Source organism: Mastigoproctus giganteus, chromosome 4, assembly GCF_048544385.1.
Source record: "Mastigoproctus giganteus isolate SK-2022 chromosome 4, ASM4854438v1, whole genome shotgun sequence".
NCBI classification, from domain to species: domain Eukaryota; kingdom Metazoa; phylum Arthropoda; class Arachnida; order Uropygi; family Thelyphonidae; genus Mastigoproctus; species Mastigoproctus giganteus.
Genome location: NC_143578.1, coordinates 153,668,943 through 153,688,997, shown reverse-complemented (window position 1 = coordinate 153,688,997; position 20,055 = coordinate 153,668,943). Strand labels below are relative to the sequence as shown.

Sequence of the window (20,055 nt, the reverse complement as noted above, 5' to 3'; positions counted from 1 at the left end):
TGACTTTTTCTTGGTTAATTATAAAAACGTTTACTACAAAATGATTTTGTAGTTAACGTTGTTTGACACTAAACCCTCGAATTAATGTTCTATTTATACTCCAGCACGACCACTAGGTGAGAAGAGTTTACAGTTAATCATTTCGACAATGAATACAATCATATTAACCATATTTATCAGTCACGTGTACTCCAGTCCGCTCAAACGAAATATGTTAATACATTCTCGAGCTCGAGCACTCCACTCCTTCACGCTGAAACTGCACTGTAACTTTTACGTTTACTAACTTTCTGGCCTACAGCCGCATCGGCGTCTACCCTTGCCGTAGAATAACTGAAATAAATAAAATATAAAATAATATTAGTCTGCGCTGTTCGACTGATCGCACTTTGAGAAGCGCACATTATCAAAATAAAGTTAAAGGAGGAGCAGCTTGAAACTTCTGTTCCACCCCCCATTAACCTTAGCTGATCATTTTCAAATACCAGAGGATATTGGCAAGTAAGGCTATCGGCATTCTTATCTTATTTTGCTCTTTTGTCCGAATTCAGAGATAGCACCGTTAAAAACTTATTTCGCACTCCTTCCTTTTGAGTTTCCTTAGCTACCTTCTTGTTTCCTGAGCAACACCATCCGTCAACTATGCGATGGCAGCCACCTTAGTGTCGTTGACTTAGTCACCGAGTTCGGGCGGATATTTAGGAGCTTTCCTCTACTTGAAAACTTCCGTTTTATAAATGAGTCATTCTTTTTCCTTGTCAAGGCATTGCGCACTGAAATGATATAACTACACCTCGGAGGAGAGGGGGGTTATTGTCTTCCGGGGCTTGAGGCGTTATATCTCTCAAAGTACTTGCTGAAAAGCGACGGGAAATTGCTCTGCCGGGAATTGAGGTTATCTGAATGAAAAGGGGTTGATGAAAACACCCACTTTAAATATATGGATAGTCGCATTCACAGTTGGTAGATTTTGGAAGTAATGATGAACTTTTTTTTTGTTAACTATTGTAGATTACACTGAAAGGGCAGAATTCATGAGATACCTGGTTCCTGAGCAACGTGACGCTGTCACCCCTCTCGCTAGTGGACGAACCCACCGCTTGGCAGGTATATAGGTACACTGAATTCACGTAGAAGGTAATTCGATGTCTGTATGGATAAACGTCGTAAGTTAACCGACTTTGAAAGAGGGATGATTAGTATGTGCCCGAAGCATGGGTCACTCTATCGCGGAGGTGGTACAGAAATTGCACTATTCCCGTTCGACAGTATAGAGTGTATCGGGAATACGCCATTTCTGGAATAACATTTCATCGTGGACAGCGCTGTGGGCGGAGAAAGATGGTGGATGAACGTGGCTGTCGACTTCTGTCTCGCATTGTTTCAACCAACCAGAGAGCAACAGTGACACAAATCACCGCCGACTTCAACGAGTGAGGTGACAGAAACGTCTACATCAAGATCATCAGGCGATCATTAGCCGCTGTAGGTTGCAGGAGCCGCCGACCCACCACAGTCCCATTGCTAACACCGCAAAACAGGACTCTACGCCTCAACTGGGCGAAAGAACATCGCCACTGGACCTTGGATGATTGGATATGGGTCGCCTAGTCTGATGAGTCCCGTTTCCAGTTATTTCGAGCGGACGGGAGGGTGTGTATCTGGCGGAAACCGCACGAAGTTATGCCCCCCCTCATGTCAACAAGGAACGGTTCAGGCAGGTGGACGGTCGGTAATGGTCTGGGGTGTGTTCAACTGGCACACTTTAGGACCTCTGGTACATCTTGTAGACGCATCTCTAAACGGTTGAGATTACGTGTCCATACTTGTAGACCATTGCATCCCTTCATGGTCATCGTGCACCCACAGGGATTGGACCCTTCTAGCAGGACTGTGCGCCTCCCCACAGAGCCGTGGTGACTAGAACATGGTTCGAAGAGCATTCCGCAGATTTTATCACCATGGAATGGCCTCCTCGTTCACCGGACATGAACCCTGTGGAGCATCTTTGGGATGCCGTGGAAAGGTCTGTTCGAGTTTTGGATCCTCCACCCTGGAATGCGACAGAATTATGGACAGCGGTGCAGCAAGGTTGGATGGAAATACCTGTGGAATGCTTTAGTGAACTAGTGGACTCAATGCCTCGCCGTGTGACTGCTCTTATCCGGGCGAAAGGTGGGCTTCCCCATTACTAGGTATGTATCTCATTTTTTCTGTCCACTCAGTGTATACAGAGGGATTATTGCAAAAGATCTTTAAAAAAATTACATTCGGATAAATGCAGCAGAGTAGAATTTTTTTGCTTCAAAGTAAAGGCTATCTCTCTGAAGTTCACTTTTATCCTACAGATGACTCATGCTATATGAGTCATCCCATTACATTTCTCAAAACCTTGCCACAGTCCATGTTGGCTTAATCGTTTCCCCAAGTGTATTAGCAAGTGAAATAATCCAGCTGCTCAAGGAACGATTGGATTGATACGTTCGCCATTCAGAGATATAAAATCAGTAACCCCTGGCTTTTAGCCGTGAAGGGTATTGTGTACGGCATGTGCGTTTTGTATGCAATAAAGAGTTCTTCTTCAACTATGAATTCGATAATACTGTTCCAACACATCCAAAATAAAACTGTTAGCAGCAGTTTCAACATAGTGATCGGAGATTTCATCAAAACTGTCTGCTGAGGCATTCGGTAAACTTCTTATATTATCCTTTAACATTTTAAAAACCACATTAAAATCGCACGTGTAAAACAAGGCTTACACGTGAGCCGTAGTATGGTTTTTATGATCGCCGTCCTTCCCACACTGGAAGGAAAAGGCCCGGGTTCGAATTCTGTCTGCAGTGACGAGACGAATTTTAATGGGCTTTTTTCACAACTTGAGGTTGAGTTGGTTGGTCTCAGGCAGAACTGCATGTATATTTCTGATGGAAATTCGAGGTTTTCGCCGAACAAACAAGTAACTCGACCACAGAATACATGCAATTTATAGACACAATATAGTGACACCTCATAGCCTTAGTTGCTTCGACATTTAACACAAATGTTCGTTGACGCGTTCTTCTAACTGTGTGTATAACAGACAACTCAATGCGCCATGGTTCTCTGGCTGTGATATGTTTATAAAAGTGGGAGATTACATTGAATATATTGGGCAAAATTGGGGGAATGATTTGAAACAAATACCAGTATGTGTGAGATAGAAATATAAAAACTAAATACAGTTAATGCATTCTCTAAAAGTATATAAAATATATCAAGTTATATACAACTTGAAGTAATTATCTTTGGTTCCTTCTGCTTATCTTGGTGCCTTTAATTTTCAAAATTTCTCATTTCTTCTAGTTATATGGATGGAGGAGATAGAACTTTGGGATAAAATGTATTATAATTGCCTGATGCATATCTTTTGAATCAAGTTTCTGTGTTGTACTTAGCGATTAACAGTATGAAAACTTCACGATTTTTATGCTTTAAGTTTAAAAAAAAGTATTCTAATGTGATAATTGCCATTATAATAACGTGTAACTGTAATATGGTTAACATAAACAGATTTTGATTGGTTATCAGTCCATACTGCTCCTTGAAATATTCAGGTAGATGAACATATGAGTATAGGGTGAATGGGTCATTTTATATTAATTTTGTTTTAACTTTTGAATTTAGTTTAAACTTTCGATTATGTTGGCTTAAAGTTATTATGTATACGTTTTCACGTCCCAAAAAACAGGCCGAACTTAAATTTATAACGATTATTATTAATGCATAGTTCATAAGATGTATCTTGTTGTGAGCGATGTTAAATTGGTGTGGTAATGGCATTTGACACTTAATGAGATGCAAAAATTTATACAGAATTTTAGAAACTCGAGTATTGTCTGGTATTAATTATTTTATTAAAAATTATTAATTAATTGTTATTATTTTTACCTCCTCCATGTTTGGGTAACTGTTGAAGCTCCAATGGGTTTAACAGCTGTATAGGGGATTGTAGTTGTTGTAGGGTTTTAAGAACATCAGCAACTTAGGATTTATTGTGCCATATATAATGTCTGTAAATTGCATGTATTCTGTGGTCAATGTTTGCTGGACGAAAAACCAGAGTTTCCGGGAGAAAAAACAAGCTACTCTCACCTGAGACCGACTAATTCAGCCACGTTGTGAAAAGGCCCATAAAATTCCTTTGCATCATTGACGAGATTCGAACTCGGATCTTTTGTACCCGGTGTGGGGAGGACGGGGATTATACCAACTGAGCTACCCACGAGGACCTATATAGGAGTGCCTATTAATGTGTTGGCTCACTCAACCCGCAGTGTATTCAAGTTCTGCTGATTTTAAAATTTCCCTAATCACTCCTTAATATTCCTATTTCATCAATCTGTATTTTTTATTTATTTTTGATCGTCTTTGGGTCTCAGCGAAGAGGTATTTAAATTGTTAAACTACATTGAATACTGTGATATTGCGCTATTTCATGCTAAGTGAATTACTTTATTCACTTAGCGTACAAATGCTTATAATTAAAGCATACTTTATAATTAACTTCTTGTTCATTTGGTTTTTTCTGTTTTGTATAACACTGAGCCAAATTTAATTTAACAATATCGGACTTCTTTCATTCACGTAAACTCTGTCGTATTTAATATCTATGCCAGCTTCTAGAAGTGTAATGAATAAGTTGCGTCATGGAATACTTACGCCAGTTACGTACTTGCTATCCTGCTTACATCTGACCGATATCGTAGATAGCAAACGAGATAGGATATTCGTTTACAGTTTACGATTTCGGCACTCCTACATTTTTCAGCACTACGGGCAGTCAGGCCAACTGAGGTTTGCACTGTGTACTGTATACCAGTCTTTTAAAATAAGTTTTGAAATAGTTTCTTGATCAGCATTTTTATTCATGATGTGATGTTTACATTTTACCAATAGAAATACTCAGAAATTCACTAAGATAAATGTTGCTTATTAAAGAGAACTTGGTCAATGGCCCAAGCGTCTACAAAAAAACAAAGAAAAGTATCTAATGACCACGTTGTTTTAATTAGTGGTCCAAAACTGCCCTCTCGATTATTAAGCTGTTGAATATCAAATGTTCAAATATGGAAACGTAAAATCAAGATTCAGTTACACAATTATCGAAGATTACGCATCCAAATTTCTCCTTGTTCTCCTCAACTAGTAGTTGACATATTGAACGGTGTAACTTCTCTCGATTTATAGAATGTAATTTCTGCAAGAATTATTTCGCTGCCATAGTTGGAGCAAATGTATATGCTGTATATAATTTTAACAGAAATTTGAGGCTTCGCGAATAGCACAGTTGGCATAATCATCGTCCTCCCCACACCGTGTGGAACAGATCAGAATTCGAATCCTGTCAACGACGAGAGGAATTTTTATGGTCCTATTTCACAACTTGGGGGGGTCAGTCGGTCTCAGGCTAAAGTAGAATGTTTTTTTTATACGGCAGGCAAATCGACCAAAGAACACACGCAATTTACAGACATATTGTAATTGTATACGCCCACAATATGCTTAAGTTATAAGAAATCTGTCTCTTCTTATCGTGTGTTATTATTAAGTTTAATTGTATTGTAACCTTCCTTAAATGTTTAAATCAAATGTATGATTGATCTGCGTTGTAGGAGTTTGTATGTTGTTATGTGACTAGCGTTAGCCTGTCTAGAGCATACCTCCAGAGGAGTTATTGTAAGTACCTTATGTATCTTCCACTTATAAATGGGTGTTTATTTATTTGAAGCCACATGGTCACTGCCGTGCAAACATTTGATTAAATATGCTCAAATAATTTACTATGACCCAAATTCATACTTTTGTATTACATTTTATATTCGATGACAACACATTACATATTCTTTTCATAGTCCCTCTGTGCCTTGGTCCAAAGGTCCAAGAAATGGAGTAAGTGATATGCAATGATTCCTGATTTATTTAGTTTACGTATAAATTTTAAAATAATTTTTAAAAAGTATGGGTTCAGAAGGGTCAATAGTTATGGTTTCAGTGCAGCGAAACACCTCTTCACTTGACTGAATGTAAAGAATGGTGGATAAGGTGGGCAAAGGCCTAGGAGGGCTTTCTACGAAATTTTTTACTGAGAAAACAAAAGTATAGCCTATACGTGGAACGGTTATGAAAATATGGCGAATACGTAGAACGTATAGAACCCGCGCTAATTATTTAAAAATTGTTTACTTAACTTACTATTCTCTAAAAGTGTTTTATGCCCCTTAAATGCTGGAATTCGCTACCCATGTGAATTATATTTGACTCAAATGTACGTCATGTCACTGTTAGATGAAATATACGTACTCATCACCGTATGCTGCCAGGTATACACTAGCTGCATACATTAATTCACTAATTTATGAATTAATGAGCTGGGATCCATTCGGGAATTCTTTCAATGCCAGGCCTAGTATATTGATGCAGTCTAAGGGTTGATTTGCTTTCTCTTTAATAATAATAATACTAATGAGGTGAACACATTATTTCACCTAAATGAGGTGTGTGGACATTAAAATCGATTGAACTATAACTGTATTTTCAACTGGAATTCCTCGGAACCTTGTATTCTGCGAGCGTCTCTGAGAGTTCCGTAAATGTGTTTAAGTTACAGGAGTGTACACTTGTATTTCCTTTGTGGGTGGGGCAATTCAGCAGCTGAACATTTAACATTCAATGATCGGCCTTTTACAAGTGAGAGAATCTTCCCTTTCCTTACCAATTTGCCCGACTCTGCGGATGCTTCCTCATCTCTACCTCCTCTCCCCATTTACCGTGTTTAGGTCTTAACGCATATTACATCCCTTATGGCAAGATGGCAATATCCGTCACCGAGCAATATATTGGTAGTTCGCTTCGCTTTCCTGCTATGCACACTTATTGGCTGAATAAACCGGCACATCAGTCAATCAATCATTGTGTCGCAAGTTTCTAAAGGGAGAGGAAGCATTTCTTCTTTGGACTTGAATATTTATTTTTATTTTGGAGAATGAGAATTAATAAGCGGTTTTAGTAGCATTAAAACTGTACGATCTCTTTCGCTTCAAAGGTGGTACAGTACTTGTATATATGTCCGCTCTGATATTCCCTGACTGAGACTAATTTCAAATCTTCTCTTTTCGAACGTCTCTGGCTTAAAGTTTATTTACCCCATTGTGTCACCATTTGTTCCTTCTATCGTACTGTCAACTCGACTAATCACGCGACTCCCCTTCTTTGAAACATGACTTTCTCTAGTTAAACTTTCCTACCAGTGAGGTTATTTTCATATTGTAATATTCAAAACTTCAGCTGGCTTCGTTTTCTAGTCACACGAAACCAGCTGGTCGAGATGATGAGGCTTTTGCGATTACTAATGACCTTGCACATATTGTTCATTTACCTACCAAACAATCCTAACCACACAGCCAACATTCTTGACCATTTTCTCACAAAAAAAAATCCTTCGAAGTACATGACCGAGGTGAGTAGTCCTTTTGGGCATCTCAAATCACAATTTAGTGTTGATCTCTTTTCCAATGTAGTCTTTCTCTCATGGCCATTCTCAGCCTCGTGTTGTTTAGCATTACAAGAATGCAAAATGGGATGACCTTGAAGATTTCTGTCCTTTTCTTTCGTTGGATTACTGTTTTAATTCTTCTGATATCAATGCTTGCTCAGATCGTGTCAGTACAATTGCTCTTCTAGGGATGAAATCTTTTATTCCAAGCCCCACCTTAAAATCTCGTACTTTTTCTAAACCTTGGTTTTCCAATAAATGTTCTAAGGCTGTTCAAGATAAGAAGGTTACATGTCGCAATTAGCTTGCATCGAAATCTCCAAGTTCATTATTTGCTTATACCAAAACTCGCAACAATTGTAAATCAGTTAATATCAGTCCTAATTAGATTTTGAACAGGCTAGAATAGAAAACTTCTTATCCAAATGGTAGTCGAGCTTTGTCCCATCTGTACTCCCACCTCCGTCTGCGCCACTAGCACAGTGGTATCAGTCATCGTCTTCCCCACACCGGGTGGGAAAGGCCCGGGTTCGAATCCCGTCGATGACGCGAGGAACTTAATTGGGCTTTTTTCTCTCCGTGGCTGAGTTAGTTGGTCTCAGGCGTAGATGACAAGGTTTTCTTTCCCCAGAAACTGGAGTTTTTTCGTCCAGCAAAACAAGCAAATCGACCATAGAATACACGCAATTTACAGACATAATACATAAATGGGTATATATAAGAAATTATGTGTGGCCCTAATAGAATAGTTTGAGTTTTTTCTTTTTTTTTTGTACTCCCACCTCCTCTAAAGATAAAAGTTAACCTGCTTACATCCTACTATTCACCTAACTCTTGTATTGACGATTTTGGTAAATCATCTCCTACCATTTCTAGTACACGCCACTCAATGCCTCTTGTGGTCTTCCGTCAAAAGGATGACAGAAGAATTTTTAACAATCTTGATGCCAAGAAAGCTTCAGGTACTGATGGTATTTCTACCACTTTTTCTCCAAACCTGCGCTCCTAATCCTACCCCTATTCTGTTTCGCCTTTTTACACTTTATCATTTCACTGGTGTTTTCACTTCTGCTTGGTAATTTGCCCATATCCAGCCAGTTCCTAAAAAGGGTGACAAATCCCTCCCAGCCACTTTTGGTCCTATTGCACTTAATTCCATTCTTTCTAAAGTAGTGGGGAAATCCATTAACCGCCAACTCTTAAACTACCTAGAAATCTACCATCTAATCAATAATTGCCAGAATGGATTCCGTCAGTGTCGATATACTGATTCCGACACAGGTGATATACTGGAGGATTCCATCCACTGGAGGATTACAGACATAATACATAAATGGGTATATATAAGAAATTATGCGTGGATTCCATCCACCAGTATATCACAAATACTGGTATATGATATAATGGTAAATGGAATCCACCAATGTATCACCAGTGTATTTTCAATGGAAAAGTTTGGTAAAACTCAAGCAGTTGTTCTTCACATTTCAAAGGCTTTTGATCGTGTTTGGAATGAAAGTCTTCTAAATAAGCTTCCATCCTATGAATTGTTGATTAATTTCTCTAATTGGATATACAGTTTTCTCTCGGATCGCTCTCTGCGGGTGCAGGTAGACAACTCTTTGACTTCTGTCTTCTCCACTAATGCTGGTATTCCCCGAGGTTTAGTTCTTTCTCCCACTCTTTTCCTCTTGTGTATTATTGACCCTCTGTTGACTGTAAATCCTACCCGTAATTTTTCTGATGATAGCAATTGCATTCTTCCTTCCAGTTTGATTAACCTTTAATGAACAAACAACTTCAATTTCTCGAATATCCACTATCAATTCCTTAAATACTGATTTCCAAGTAATTTTCCAGTGGAACAACAAAGATAACTTAGTTAATTTAAACCTCTCTAAAACTCGGTACTATCTTATGTTTCGCAGAAAGTATTCTTCTGCTCCTAGGCTAGATCACATATCTAATAGGGATTATCCTGACATGTAATCTCTCTTAGCATAAGCTTAACACAAATATTGATTCCTCTCTATCCAAAAAACTGGGTTTTCTCTTTCACTCTCATCCTTACTTTTCTTCTAAACAGCTACTCACTCTAAACAAAGCTCACATTCACCCTACCATGGAATATTGTTCTCTGTTCTGGGATGGTGCGCTCATGACCTCTCTCAGGCTTCTAGGCTCCATTCAAAAGAGGACAGTTTGCTTAATTAATGACCCATCTCTTACAAAGTCTCTCCACTCTCTGTCTCAAAGACGTCCTGTTGCTGTTGCATACCTTTTCAATAGATACTTCGATGGGCGCTGTTCTTCTGGATTGGCTTCTATAATCCCCCCACCTCTGTCTCTTCCAAACAAGTCCGAACACGTTCCGAAAGTAGTCATTATTATTTTATTGTTGAATTTCAAACCCACAGAACCAATTTTTTTGCTTCTTCATTTATTCCTTCAACTTTCGTTTTCTGGACCAACCTGTCTTTACACGTATTTCCTTGTTTATTAGGGTTTGAGGTTTTTATTAAAAAAACAAACAAACAAACAAATAAATAAATAAAAGCAAGTTGATAAAAGACACGAAACTTGTTTCACATTGATCAGTTAAATAAGACTTTCAAGTTTGTAAAAATATTTATTGCTTAGTGTTTTTTAATGTTTCAAATGCCACGCTCTCATGAATATTGCAGATGGCGTTTACTAATAATAAACCAATGAAAGCCCTTCAATTTCGAATACTTATTTGCGTACTTTGATTTAATTTACTTCGTGTGGAATTGGAATTAAGCAAGATGTTAGAACATTTTTAGAGATCTTCCCAACGAAGAAATGGTTTGAGAACGCTTATTTAATTATTCTTAGCAATAGTGATTCCACGAAGTTTGTTTCGTGTCTTTTTTTTAAATTTTATGTTATTGGTAACGTATTCAACAACGAAGCTAACAACAACAACGTGTGAGTGATGTTGAGTTTTTGCAATGACTGAATACAGCAATAATATTCTTGTACATTCGCTAAGTGGGAAGCAGACACGAGATTTGTTGTGCGAACTTATGGCAACTGTTGTTACTTTCCTGCCGAACGACAAAGGTTATCACATGGATATAAGTCCTCATATCGCCAAGGACTGCCGTTGAGGGAGGCTATTCGATTCACAGAAATTTATTAGGGTTGTAGATTCAATAACTGGCGTATCGGGCAAACTGCTGCGCATTAGTAAAACAAGAAAAATACCTAAAAAAGACGAGCGCCTTGGGATATATATTACTCGCAAGCAGAGCGTTGCACGAGACGGCGAAGTTGTCATACGTGTGCCGGTCCCCGAACAAGACACCTTATTGCGTTAAGCTACAACACGTAGATGCATCCCACCAGAACAGTCAAGCGGGAAGACGTCACGGCCGTAATTCAGCACGTGCACAACGACGACTACACGGACAGCCGAGCGTTCTTAACGATCCGCCACTGAGTTGCGGAGCACGAGCGACGGACAGGAGACACGTAGTGGCTGCTGCGAGTCGACGGAAAACCTACTACTTTCCACCGGCCTTTGACCAATAATAACTATCCCAACGGATAAACTTCTTCCTTCTTTCTCTTCCCCCCTCTCTCTCAATACACACACACACAAATGAAGAGACCTGATAAGAAAGTGTCGCTATATAGACAGGCAATCAACGAGAATGCAGTGTCGAAAGTGACGGATGACAACACAAATAGAAAAGGTCATCCAGGTCACTTTGTCTTTCACCCGTTGTGCCATTAGCGGACTTAAGGGATATTTACTTGTCGCTCCACCCTAGTGTTACCTTTAACTCCATGTCCACCACCGAACTTTTTCAGATCACGTCGGAAATGGGTTCGCCCCGAAGAAACAAAGATCTTTACAAAGCTCACAGCGTACCAATACAATTAGAGAAATCCGCTAAAGACATTGGCACTCGTAAATGTGTGATCAATATCGACGGTGTTTCTTATTTAATAGGTAAGTTTATTCGTTTATAAACGTACTAGTTAAAAATAGATTAATAATGATAATCTATGTGTTAGGAATAAGTGAAATTAAAGCCTTACTAATATCTATAGTAAGCCTTTAATTTCTGATTTCAAAGCTGCAAATGATCGATTGTTGGTATCGTTTTCCAATGTGGCCACGAATTTGTTTTACGTTTAAGTTCTACTCAGTAATTTTCTAATCTAATCTAAATATGCGATGATTGTGTCATGCGATAAACGGGAAGCCCAGCCACACACCACGTGGTCGCCGCTTGTTTGAACTTTGTGTGTTTGTATGATTAGAGGGATCATTAATGAATTATTTAATATAAAAGTTGTTGCTGGTGGTAAACGAAGTTTGCTTTCAGTGGTATAATTAAAGGGAAGCATTGTTGTAAAATTGCACCGCGTGTCCTTTGAAAAAAAAAAAAAAAAGATTAAATAAAGATACAGTAGCGTTTATACGTGACTAATGGCATTCCGTGATTATGAATAAGTTACTTTGATTTTGTTCCAACCAGCGAAGGACAGCAGTAGCTGTAAAAGAGCGGCTGTTTTCTCCGTTCACCTCCGATATTTGAATAATAGATTTGATTTTTCGTTTTATTTTAGGATAAAATGACAGTTTGAATTCCAGATTAATAATTAATTATCAATTGTCCGCCAGAGTTTATAAATACACGTCTGTATTGGAGGTTTTACCATAAGGGGGTGCATTCAGAAGATTGTTACTTGCAACTACGTCAATATTAGGTATATAAGTATATTAGTGTAAGTACAGAAAATCGGCCCCGCTGCATAAGGTAAGGTGTAAGGTATATTGATGTCATGCAGCACCAGGGATTTCCCCCATCTCCGCGTTGCTTTCATTGTGGGTGTACCAGTTTGCTGGGAATGCCAGAGATTTAAAAGTGTGTAATGTCATGTACCGTTGTTCATCTGGTCATTTAGCCGCTGGGCCCCTGCTGGAGCCCAATGTTGCCCCACCTTCGCTCCGTGGAGGCAGACCAGGAACCCAGTAGACTTAGTTACTCCGGCAGGTCCTGCCGCTTAGCTTCCTGAGATTTCGGCGGCTAGGACCTAAAAAAAAAAAAATCATAATATGTATGTGTATATACACATGTATATACTCATTTCGCTTGTCTGCATACAACATACGTTGTATGCCGTACACACCGCTGGGGGGCTTGATATTACGTAGATGGATAGGCTGAGACTGGGAGAAGATTATTTTGAGTGTTGTTAAATTTAGTGTGTAGGGTGTTCGCGTTGTATATAGATAGAGTAGGAGGGGAGACAGAAGACTCGGGGGGGGGGTAAAGATAGAAGTATGGGAGCGATAGAGATGCCGCCAGTTGGTCAGTGAAGCATGCCCATGCCTCACTAGAGAGGAAAGGGGGGGTTTCGACAGGAGGATACAAGGTGTCTCCTCCCCGCCGTGGTATGGTTGGAAAGGAATCGAGTCAGGTGCTCGATTCTGATCCCCAACGAGGCTTGATGGCAGTGAAGCTGCATGGTTCAGGTCCGTGTGGCCCTTTTGCAGATTCAGGGTTCAGTCAGTCACAGAGTTGTAGAGCATGTCCTTTTATTCTCTTTGGAGGTATGGAATTTGTTGTGGGAATAGTAGCTTGTCCCATTTTGTATTGTCGTTATGTTGCTTGTTCCATTCTTAGTTTCCTTTTGTTACTTATTCCTACCGTTTTGGTCTGCGGGTCTGTCTGCATTTTTTCATTCCATTTAGTTTCCAGTTGTGTTGTTATTTGCTTGTTGGGCTAGTGTGGCTCGGCGTCTGTTAAACAGTTTCTGCGCAAATTCTGTGAATGCCATATATGGTTCTTTATCGTCCAGGATGAATTGTTCCTGGTCCTTGGGTGAATGTTGTAGTCTTGTCACCAGCTGGCAGCAGATGTCGTCATATTAGTGGCAGTCATATATTAGGTGCGACCAGGTTTCTGGAGCTCCACAAGTGCTGTTTGGATTTTCAATTATTCCCAGAGTTGTTAGTGTGGCGTTTAAGGTACCATGTTCTGTGAGTAGGTACGTCACAAACAGAGCAGGTGCGTACCAGGTTGGTAATTTAGGTTGGAATCTATCTACATTTGGAAAGAATTTCTTTGTTATCCGACCTTTGATGGAGACATCCCATCGTGCCTACCACGCCTGCAGCAAGTGGATCTGAAGGCTTCTTTTTTCCGCAATGCTGTTATTTCCTGGATCTCCTTTGAAGTCAAGGTGCAAGGTGTGTACAAGCATTGCCTTTAGCGAGCTCGTGGAAGATGCCTCTCCTCACCACCTTTAGGTCTAAGGGGGAGGGTTCCTGCGATGACTTGCAGAGCGTGTGTGCTCACTGTGCTGCAGGCGCGAGTAGCAGTGAGTAGCATGATTCTATGTATGGAATCAAGTATTCTTAGGTTTGCAGCTGTGCTGACCTTTTTTGTACCAGGCACCAGCTGCGTATATTGCGATTGGTAAGAAGGCTGCTTTATAATAAAACATCATCGTTCTCTGTTTCAATCCCCAGTCTCTTCGGGCAATTCTGTTTATTAAGGCAGCGCAGTTTCTTACTTTTCTTTTTACGTAGTTTAGGTGCGGTTTGAAGGATAATCAGGTATCCAAGACGACGCCCAGGTATTTAAGCTCTGTGCTGAGCCTTATGGTTCTAGTGCCAATTTTAATTTGGGGTGGTCTGTGGATGTTCAGTGTTCCCTTTAAGAGAATAGAGTTGGTCTTCGTCAGTGAGATTTGTAGTAATTGGTGTGTAGCCCAGTCTTGGAAAATTTGCACAGCGCGGTTTGCCAGTATTTCCAGTTGTGCCTTGGAGTTAGCTGCTATTGTTAAGATGAGGTCGTCCGCGAAGGCTTGTGAGCGGACCCCTTCCAGATCCTTGTTTAGAAACTGGTCCATCAGGAGGTTCCACATTATTGGTCCAAGTACTGACCCCTGTGTGCACCCTCTGTATGTTTTTCTTTCTATTTCTTTGTAGGGAGTTTTTATCTTGATTGCTCTGTCGGTGAGATAGCTTTTAAGCACATTGAAGAGGTTGCCAGGAACCCCTGCCTCCCGGAGCCGACCCAGGATGCTCGGCCACCATAGGGTGTCGAACGCCCCGGCAAAATCAATTGAGATAACTAGCACGTATTTTTTCTCAGATTCTTGTGCTTGGACAATGAGGCTTTGGAGTTCATCAACTGTGGATCGACCAGGTTTGAATTCGTACTGGTTTGGTGAGAGTAGGTTTGCCTGTTGGTAGTGGTGATTTATTCTGCATAACAGTAGCCGCTCAAAAACTTTACTTAGTATTGTAAGTAGTGTGATCGGTCTGTAGGAAGATGGCTGTTCTGGTAGTTTGTTTAGATTCTTAATTATTAGTTTAACGTTGGCTATTTTCCAATCTTGTGGGTATGCTCCCACTGTCAGGCATAGGTTAAAGAGTTGGAGCAAGAGTTCCGGTTCTATTTCTACGACTTTTTTGATTATTTCCGGCTCCAGGAGGTCCAGACCTGGGCATTTTTTTCGCCGCTATACGTAAAGCCGCCAGGATGAGCTCATCCGTAGTGAATTGCGGTTCTGCATTATCTGTTCTGTACTTATCATTTTCCCTGCAGGTCTGGATCTGCTCCTCCGTTTGTGGGTCTTTGTGGGATTGAAAGGTGAAATCTAGTATATTTTTTATTGATGCCTCCCACGAACAGGTTTCTTCTCCTTGGGGCGTGACAGTGGTTGGAAGCACTTCACCTCTGGGGAACTTTTTTGTGACAACCTTGTACACAACACCCCAGGGGTCAGTGTTCCCTGAGTTTGTTACTAGTCTCTCCCAGGTTTCCTTTTTATTTTTTCTTATGAGGGCGGTATAAGCATTTCGCGCTTCTCTATACAGGTTTCTGAGCGCGTCCACCTCCCGCTCAGGCCAAGTTCTTCTTGCCTTTTGGAAATTTGTACTTTTGCTCTGGACGTCCTTGCGAAGTTGTTGAAGTTCTTGGTTCCACCAACGTTTGGGCCGTTTCCGTTTGATTGAGGTGTTTGCAGCCACTGTTATAATTTCGGTGATGGTCTTCTGGAGTTCATCAGGGTTCCCAGCCGTTTTGATTTCTTGCATCTTTCTGTTTTTGTTGTCTGTGAGGGTTTTCTGGAACAGGTCCCCGTTTGCAGTTTGCAACGCATAGCGTTGGGCCATTCTTTCTGCTGGCAGTTGTCGATTTAGGTTCCTGTTGAGTTGGAATGTCAGGGCCCTATGGTCTGAAGTGGTCCAGACATCTGGACCATCCAGTCTGTGATGTTTCCTGCTATGTTTCGAGTGGCAAGAGAAACATCTATTGTAGCCTCCCAACGGAGGTTGCAAAAAGTTGGCAGCTGGTTTGGTTTATTGAGACTACGATAGATGAACACGTAATAAATTCCTCCAGTCTCTGGCCATTCCTTGTACCTTGCCTGTTGGGGGTATGGCCCCGCTGCATAACAGAAATTAATGACCCGGCCGTCATTCAAGTGGCAGAGAAACTAAATTATATTGCGGGGAGGGAAGGAAATCATTGCTCTTTTCGCCGCCATGTGGAATCGATTTCCCTCCCCCATTATAACTGAGGTAGTATAATTAAAACTATGCCAGTACATTCGCCAGCTAAATGTTAGACAAATTCAGTGTTTCGTAGGGGAGACCGCTACGTTTTGTATCACGGCGGTTTTTGGAGTTGGACCTTAAAAGGATTTAAGCGAAAGCGTTTCGACGTGGCGGACATAAGGTTAATATTGTAGCCTTACCCCCAATATAATCGCTGCGGGCCGTAATTTGAATTGTGGAATACACAGGCTATTCCAACGAGATGGGGGAAACTCTGGTGCCGTCAGACAGCTAACACACTTTATACTGTACCTGATGCTCTCTCATAGAAAAACAATATTCTGCATCCTTGATTAAACTCTGTTTCAAATTCGTGTAAAAATCACCGGAGATAAATCCCAGTAAGTAGGGTGAATTCAAAAGCTGTTCTGCTGCATTTTAAAATAATATGTAAAAACCGATAACTGTTGTGTAGTATCTTGGAGTGTACTGGCTAAAAGACCGTACAAAACTTTCCATAGAGTGGCTTTAGCTGTACTCACATACTGCAGATTGTCTTAGTTATCAGCCGTCCTAATACTATGGACTCATCCGTGTGTCGTTTGTTTCACCACTCCCAAATCGCTTTCAGATAATTATGCGCGTCGAACAGTTTTTGTTCCACTAGTTTTAACTCCTATTTTATCTTAGCGATGAAAATACATAAGTATTACGTAGTAATAAGAAAAGTAAACACCCTCATTCGTTAAAAAAATAGAAAAACCCAAAATGAGTAAAAATTAACCGATGGAACTTTGAATACAGCTCGCGATATGCTGACAATAGTTGCCAAGGCAGGAATGGAGTTTTATACGCAATTGCTGTTTCTATAACAACCATTAAAGTTCTTTTGTTACTAACAGAGTTTATGCTAATAAAAATCCTTTTTGGACATAAAGAAGTAAACTCATTTTACCAGCAAATATTTTATTTTTACTTCTCCAACTACTGAAATTTAGTACAATCAGGCTTCATAGAAATGCAAACAGTCAGTCGATTTATTCAATTCCTAGATTTTGTATAGCTTCCTTTGCTGCTGTATTATATATTTGATTGCCGGCATGTTGAAACCTTAGCTAATGGAAGTCACCATAAATGGGTTAATGATAATATGCACGAGAAGTTCAAGGCTGATATTCTGTTTCTAACTTCATTATGCAAAATTGCAATTGATTTCTCTTTCGTTTACTTTGTTTTCGAAACTTCTCACTGGAATATTGCTGCTCATGCATCAAATGCAAAAAAGGCGAAGATTCTCATAGCAATTGAAAATTCTCCTGTGAATTTTCAGATGGTTCACTTGTTTTTTTGGTTTAGACATATCACCAAATGTAACTTAAAATTTAAAGCTGTGTGTTTCAAGCAAAGTAATACTTTTTAAATAACATTTAGGTACGTCAAAAGTGAATCCTAGATAGTTCTCAAAGTAAAGGGCAGATTTCTGGTTCGGATTTAAAAATAGAATTTAAATCTTTAAAACGATTTAGCATTTACTAGCTATAATGCGAATCTTTAAATTAAACAGGACAAAGCCAACATAGATGATTGAATAATGCAGATCAGTTCGGTAAATTGGTTTGGCTCAAAATCCATAACTTTTGTGTAAATCTTAAAAATCCTATAGGCAAGAGAAAAAATATGTTTGTTCTTAACGAAGTACCCATTATCCACAAGTTAAACAAATAGTGCGTTATTTTAAAGACCGACTTTCTAGTTAATATCCCTTACTTTATACCCAAAGGAATAATATATTATTACCTCCATTCCTACGGGAATCAGACATAGTGCTTAGTCCCAACATGGAGTCTACAGATGTATATAGGTAGGTTGGGTTTGTTGTTGAGTTTTAGGTGTATCAGCAACTTAGGCCATCATGTTCCGTATATATATAGAACAAACTGCGTGTGTTCTGTTTGGGAGCCCTCGTGTGTAGCACAGTTGACAAAATCGCCTTCCTTCCCACACCGAATGGAAAATTCAGTCGGTCTGAGGCGAGAGGTTCTGCGCGGGTAGCACAGTGATATCGTCACCGTCCTCCCCACACCGGGTGGAAAAGGTCCGGGTTCCAATCCCGTCGATGACGCGAGGAACTTTAATGGGCTCGTTTCACTCCGTGGCTGAGTTATTCGGTCTCAGGCGTAGATAGCAAGGTTTTTTCCCCTAGAAACTGGGGGTTTTCGTCCGCCAAACAGACAAACCGACCACACGCAGTGAACAGACATAAGACGCAGCACGGCAGATGAATTTAATTATTCGGGTGGCCTAAATATAATAGTTTTGAGGCGAGAGGTAGCATGGTTTTTTATCCCAGAAACTCGGGTTTTTCGTCCAGCAAACAGAAAATCGACCTCAGAAAACATCCCCAATTTTACAGATAATATACACGGAGCAATATTGCCTTAGTCCCTGATGCTCCTAAAACTCTACAACTTGTGGTGGATTTATTTGTTTGCGGGGCAAAGAAACCCGAGTTTCCGGGAGGAAACAAACCATGCTATCCTCGCGTGAGATCAACCCAGTTACATTGCCAAAAAGGCCCATCAAAATTCCTTGCGTTATCGACAGAATTCAAACACAAGCTTTTCCATCCGGTGTAGAGACTACTAGTAGTAGAGGCACGTGACGCAAGAAAGCAGCATATGAGTTTATGTAGCATCAGCCAAAAAAAAGGAGGACGGTGATTCTACCAGTTGGTGCTATCTATATTCCCACTCAAAGCCATGGTGGAATGACCTCATGACAAAGGCCTTTAGGGAAAAACAGGCAGCCCATGCCTCTTACAAGAAGTCGCCTTCACAAGAGTCATACGCCAAATTTTACAAAGCAAGAATGGATTTCCAGAAGAGGAAACAATTTTCTATTGACAATTTCATGAACGGCCGGCTATCCAGGGGAAAACTTGTGTGGTCCACTAGTCATACTTGCACCCCTTTATCTTTAGATGTCCAGGAAAGGTGTGAGTATGTGCTGCGTTTTAAGCGAGATCACCGTGTGTCCGAAGCATATCCTTGGAACGAAGCGTTTAATGTATCTTCACCTTCTAGTAATACAGAAATTTCCGAAGAACAACTAATAAAAATAATAAATTCACTACCTGACAGGTCCACCATAGGAATTGACGCAATACCTCTTTTTAGTCTAAAATTTGCTTCTTATTTCATCAGCAAAGAGTTCACTCAACTCTACAACAAAGTACTCAAATTTTCACAGGTGCCTTCAATCTGTTATCATAGAGAGTCGTGGCAGTTCCGAAAAAGCCTCGTGCGAAAAGACCGGCTAACTTCAGGCCAATATCAATTGCCTCTCCCTTCCTGAAATGCCTCGAGAAGTGTATCTATAATGATGTAGCACTCACAATCTTTGCGCATAGGCCAGAACATACCCATTATGCCATGCCTAATAGAGCTACCGTAACCTGCCAACAGTTATTATCACAGAAAATACTGCACGCCTGGAATGACAACGAAGATCTTCACACCATTTTTCTGGACATGAAATCTGCTTTCGACTCAGTCCAAATAACACCCCTTCTTGCCTTACTTGAGAGATTCTACGAGATATCCGGAAATATGCTCGAGATCCTCAATAATTTGCTATCTAGGAGAATGCTTCACTTCAAAGGCGATGGCATTACAGTCACTAAAAGCGTCGAAGTAGGGATCCCACAAAGTGGTTCTCTCTCAGCTTTGTTATTTGCGGCGCCTCCGTAGCCAGGTGGGAAGGAGCAGCAGTGCATAGCACACTCTTCTTGATTAGACCGGGGTTCGAGCCCGTCACCACCAAATACGGAGGATGCGGAAAGGTCAGGGAATGACCACCGCATATTCCCAGAGCAATATGGCTTTAGTTGCTAATGCTTCTAAAAATCCAAATAACAAATAACAATTGTTATTTGCAGCAATATTCGTTCCACTAATGAATCAAATTCCAGGTT

General features: G+C 40.3%; 1 protein-coding gene across 3 annotated transcripts in view; it reads left to right on the top strand.

The window, feature by feature from the left end:
* LOC150087125 (dual specificity calcium/calmodulin-dependent 3',5'-cyclic nucleotide phosphodiesterase 1A-like) overlaps window positions 1–20,055 on the top strand; it is a 769,106-nt gene that overhangs the window by 349,653 nt on the left and 399,398 nt on the right. Inside the window, exon 1 of one of the 3 annotated variants that reach the window (XM_090371824.1) lies at window positions 11,029–11,513. The exons of the other annotated variants lie outside the window; for them this stretch is intronic. Coding sequence (XP_090227950.1) covers window positions 11,348–11,513 — 166 coding nt within the window. The 5' untranslated portion in view covers window positions 11,029–11,347. Of the gene's footprint in view, window positions 1–11,028; window positions 11,514–20,055 lie in introns of those variants that run through there. 3 annotated transcript variants of the gene reach the window in all.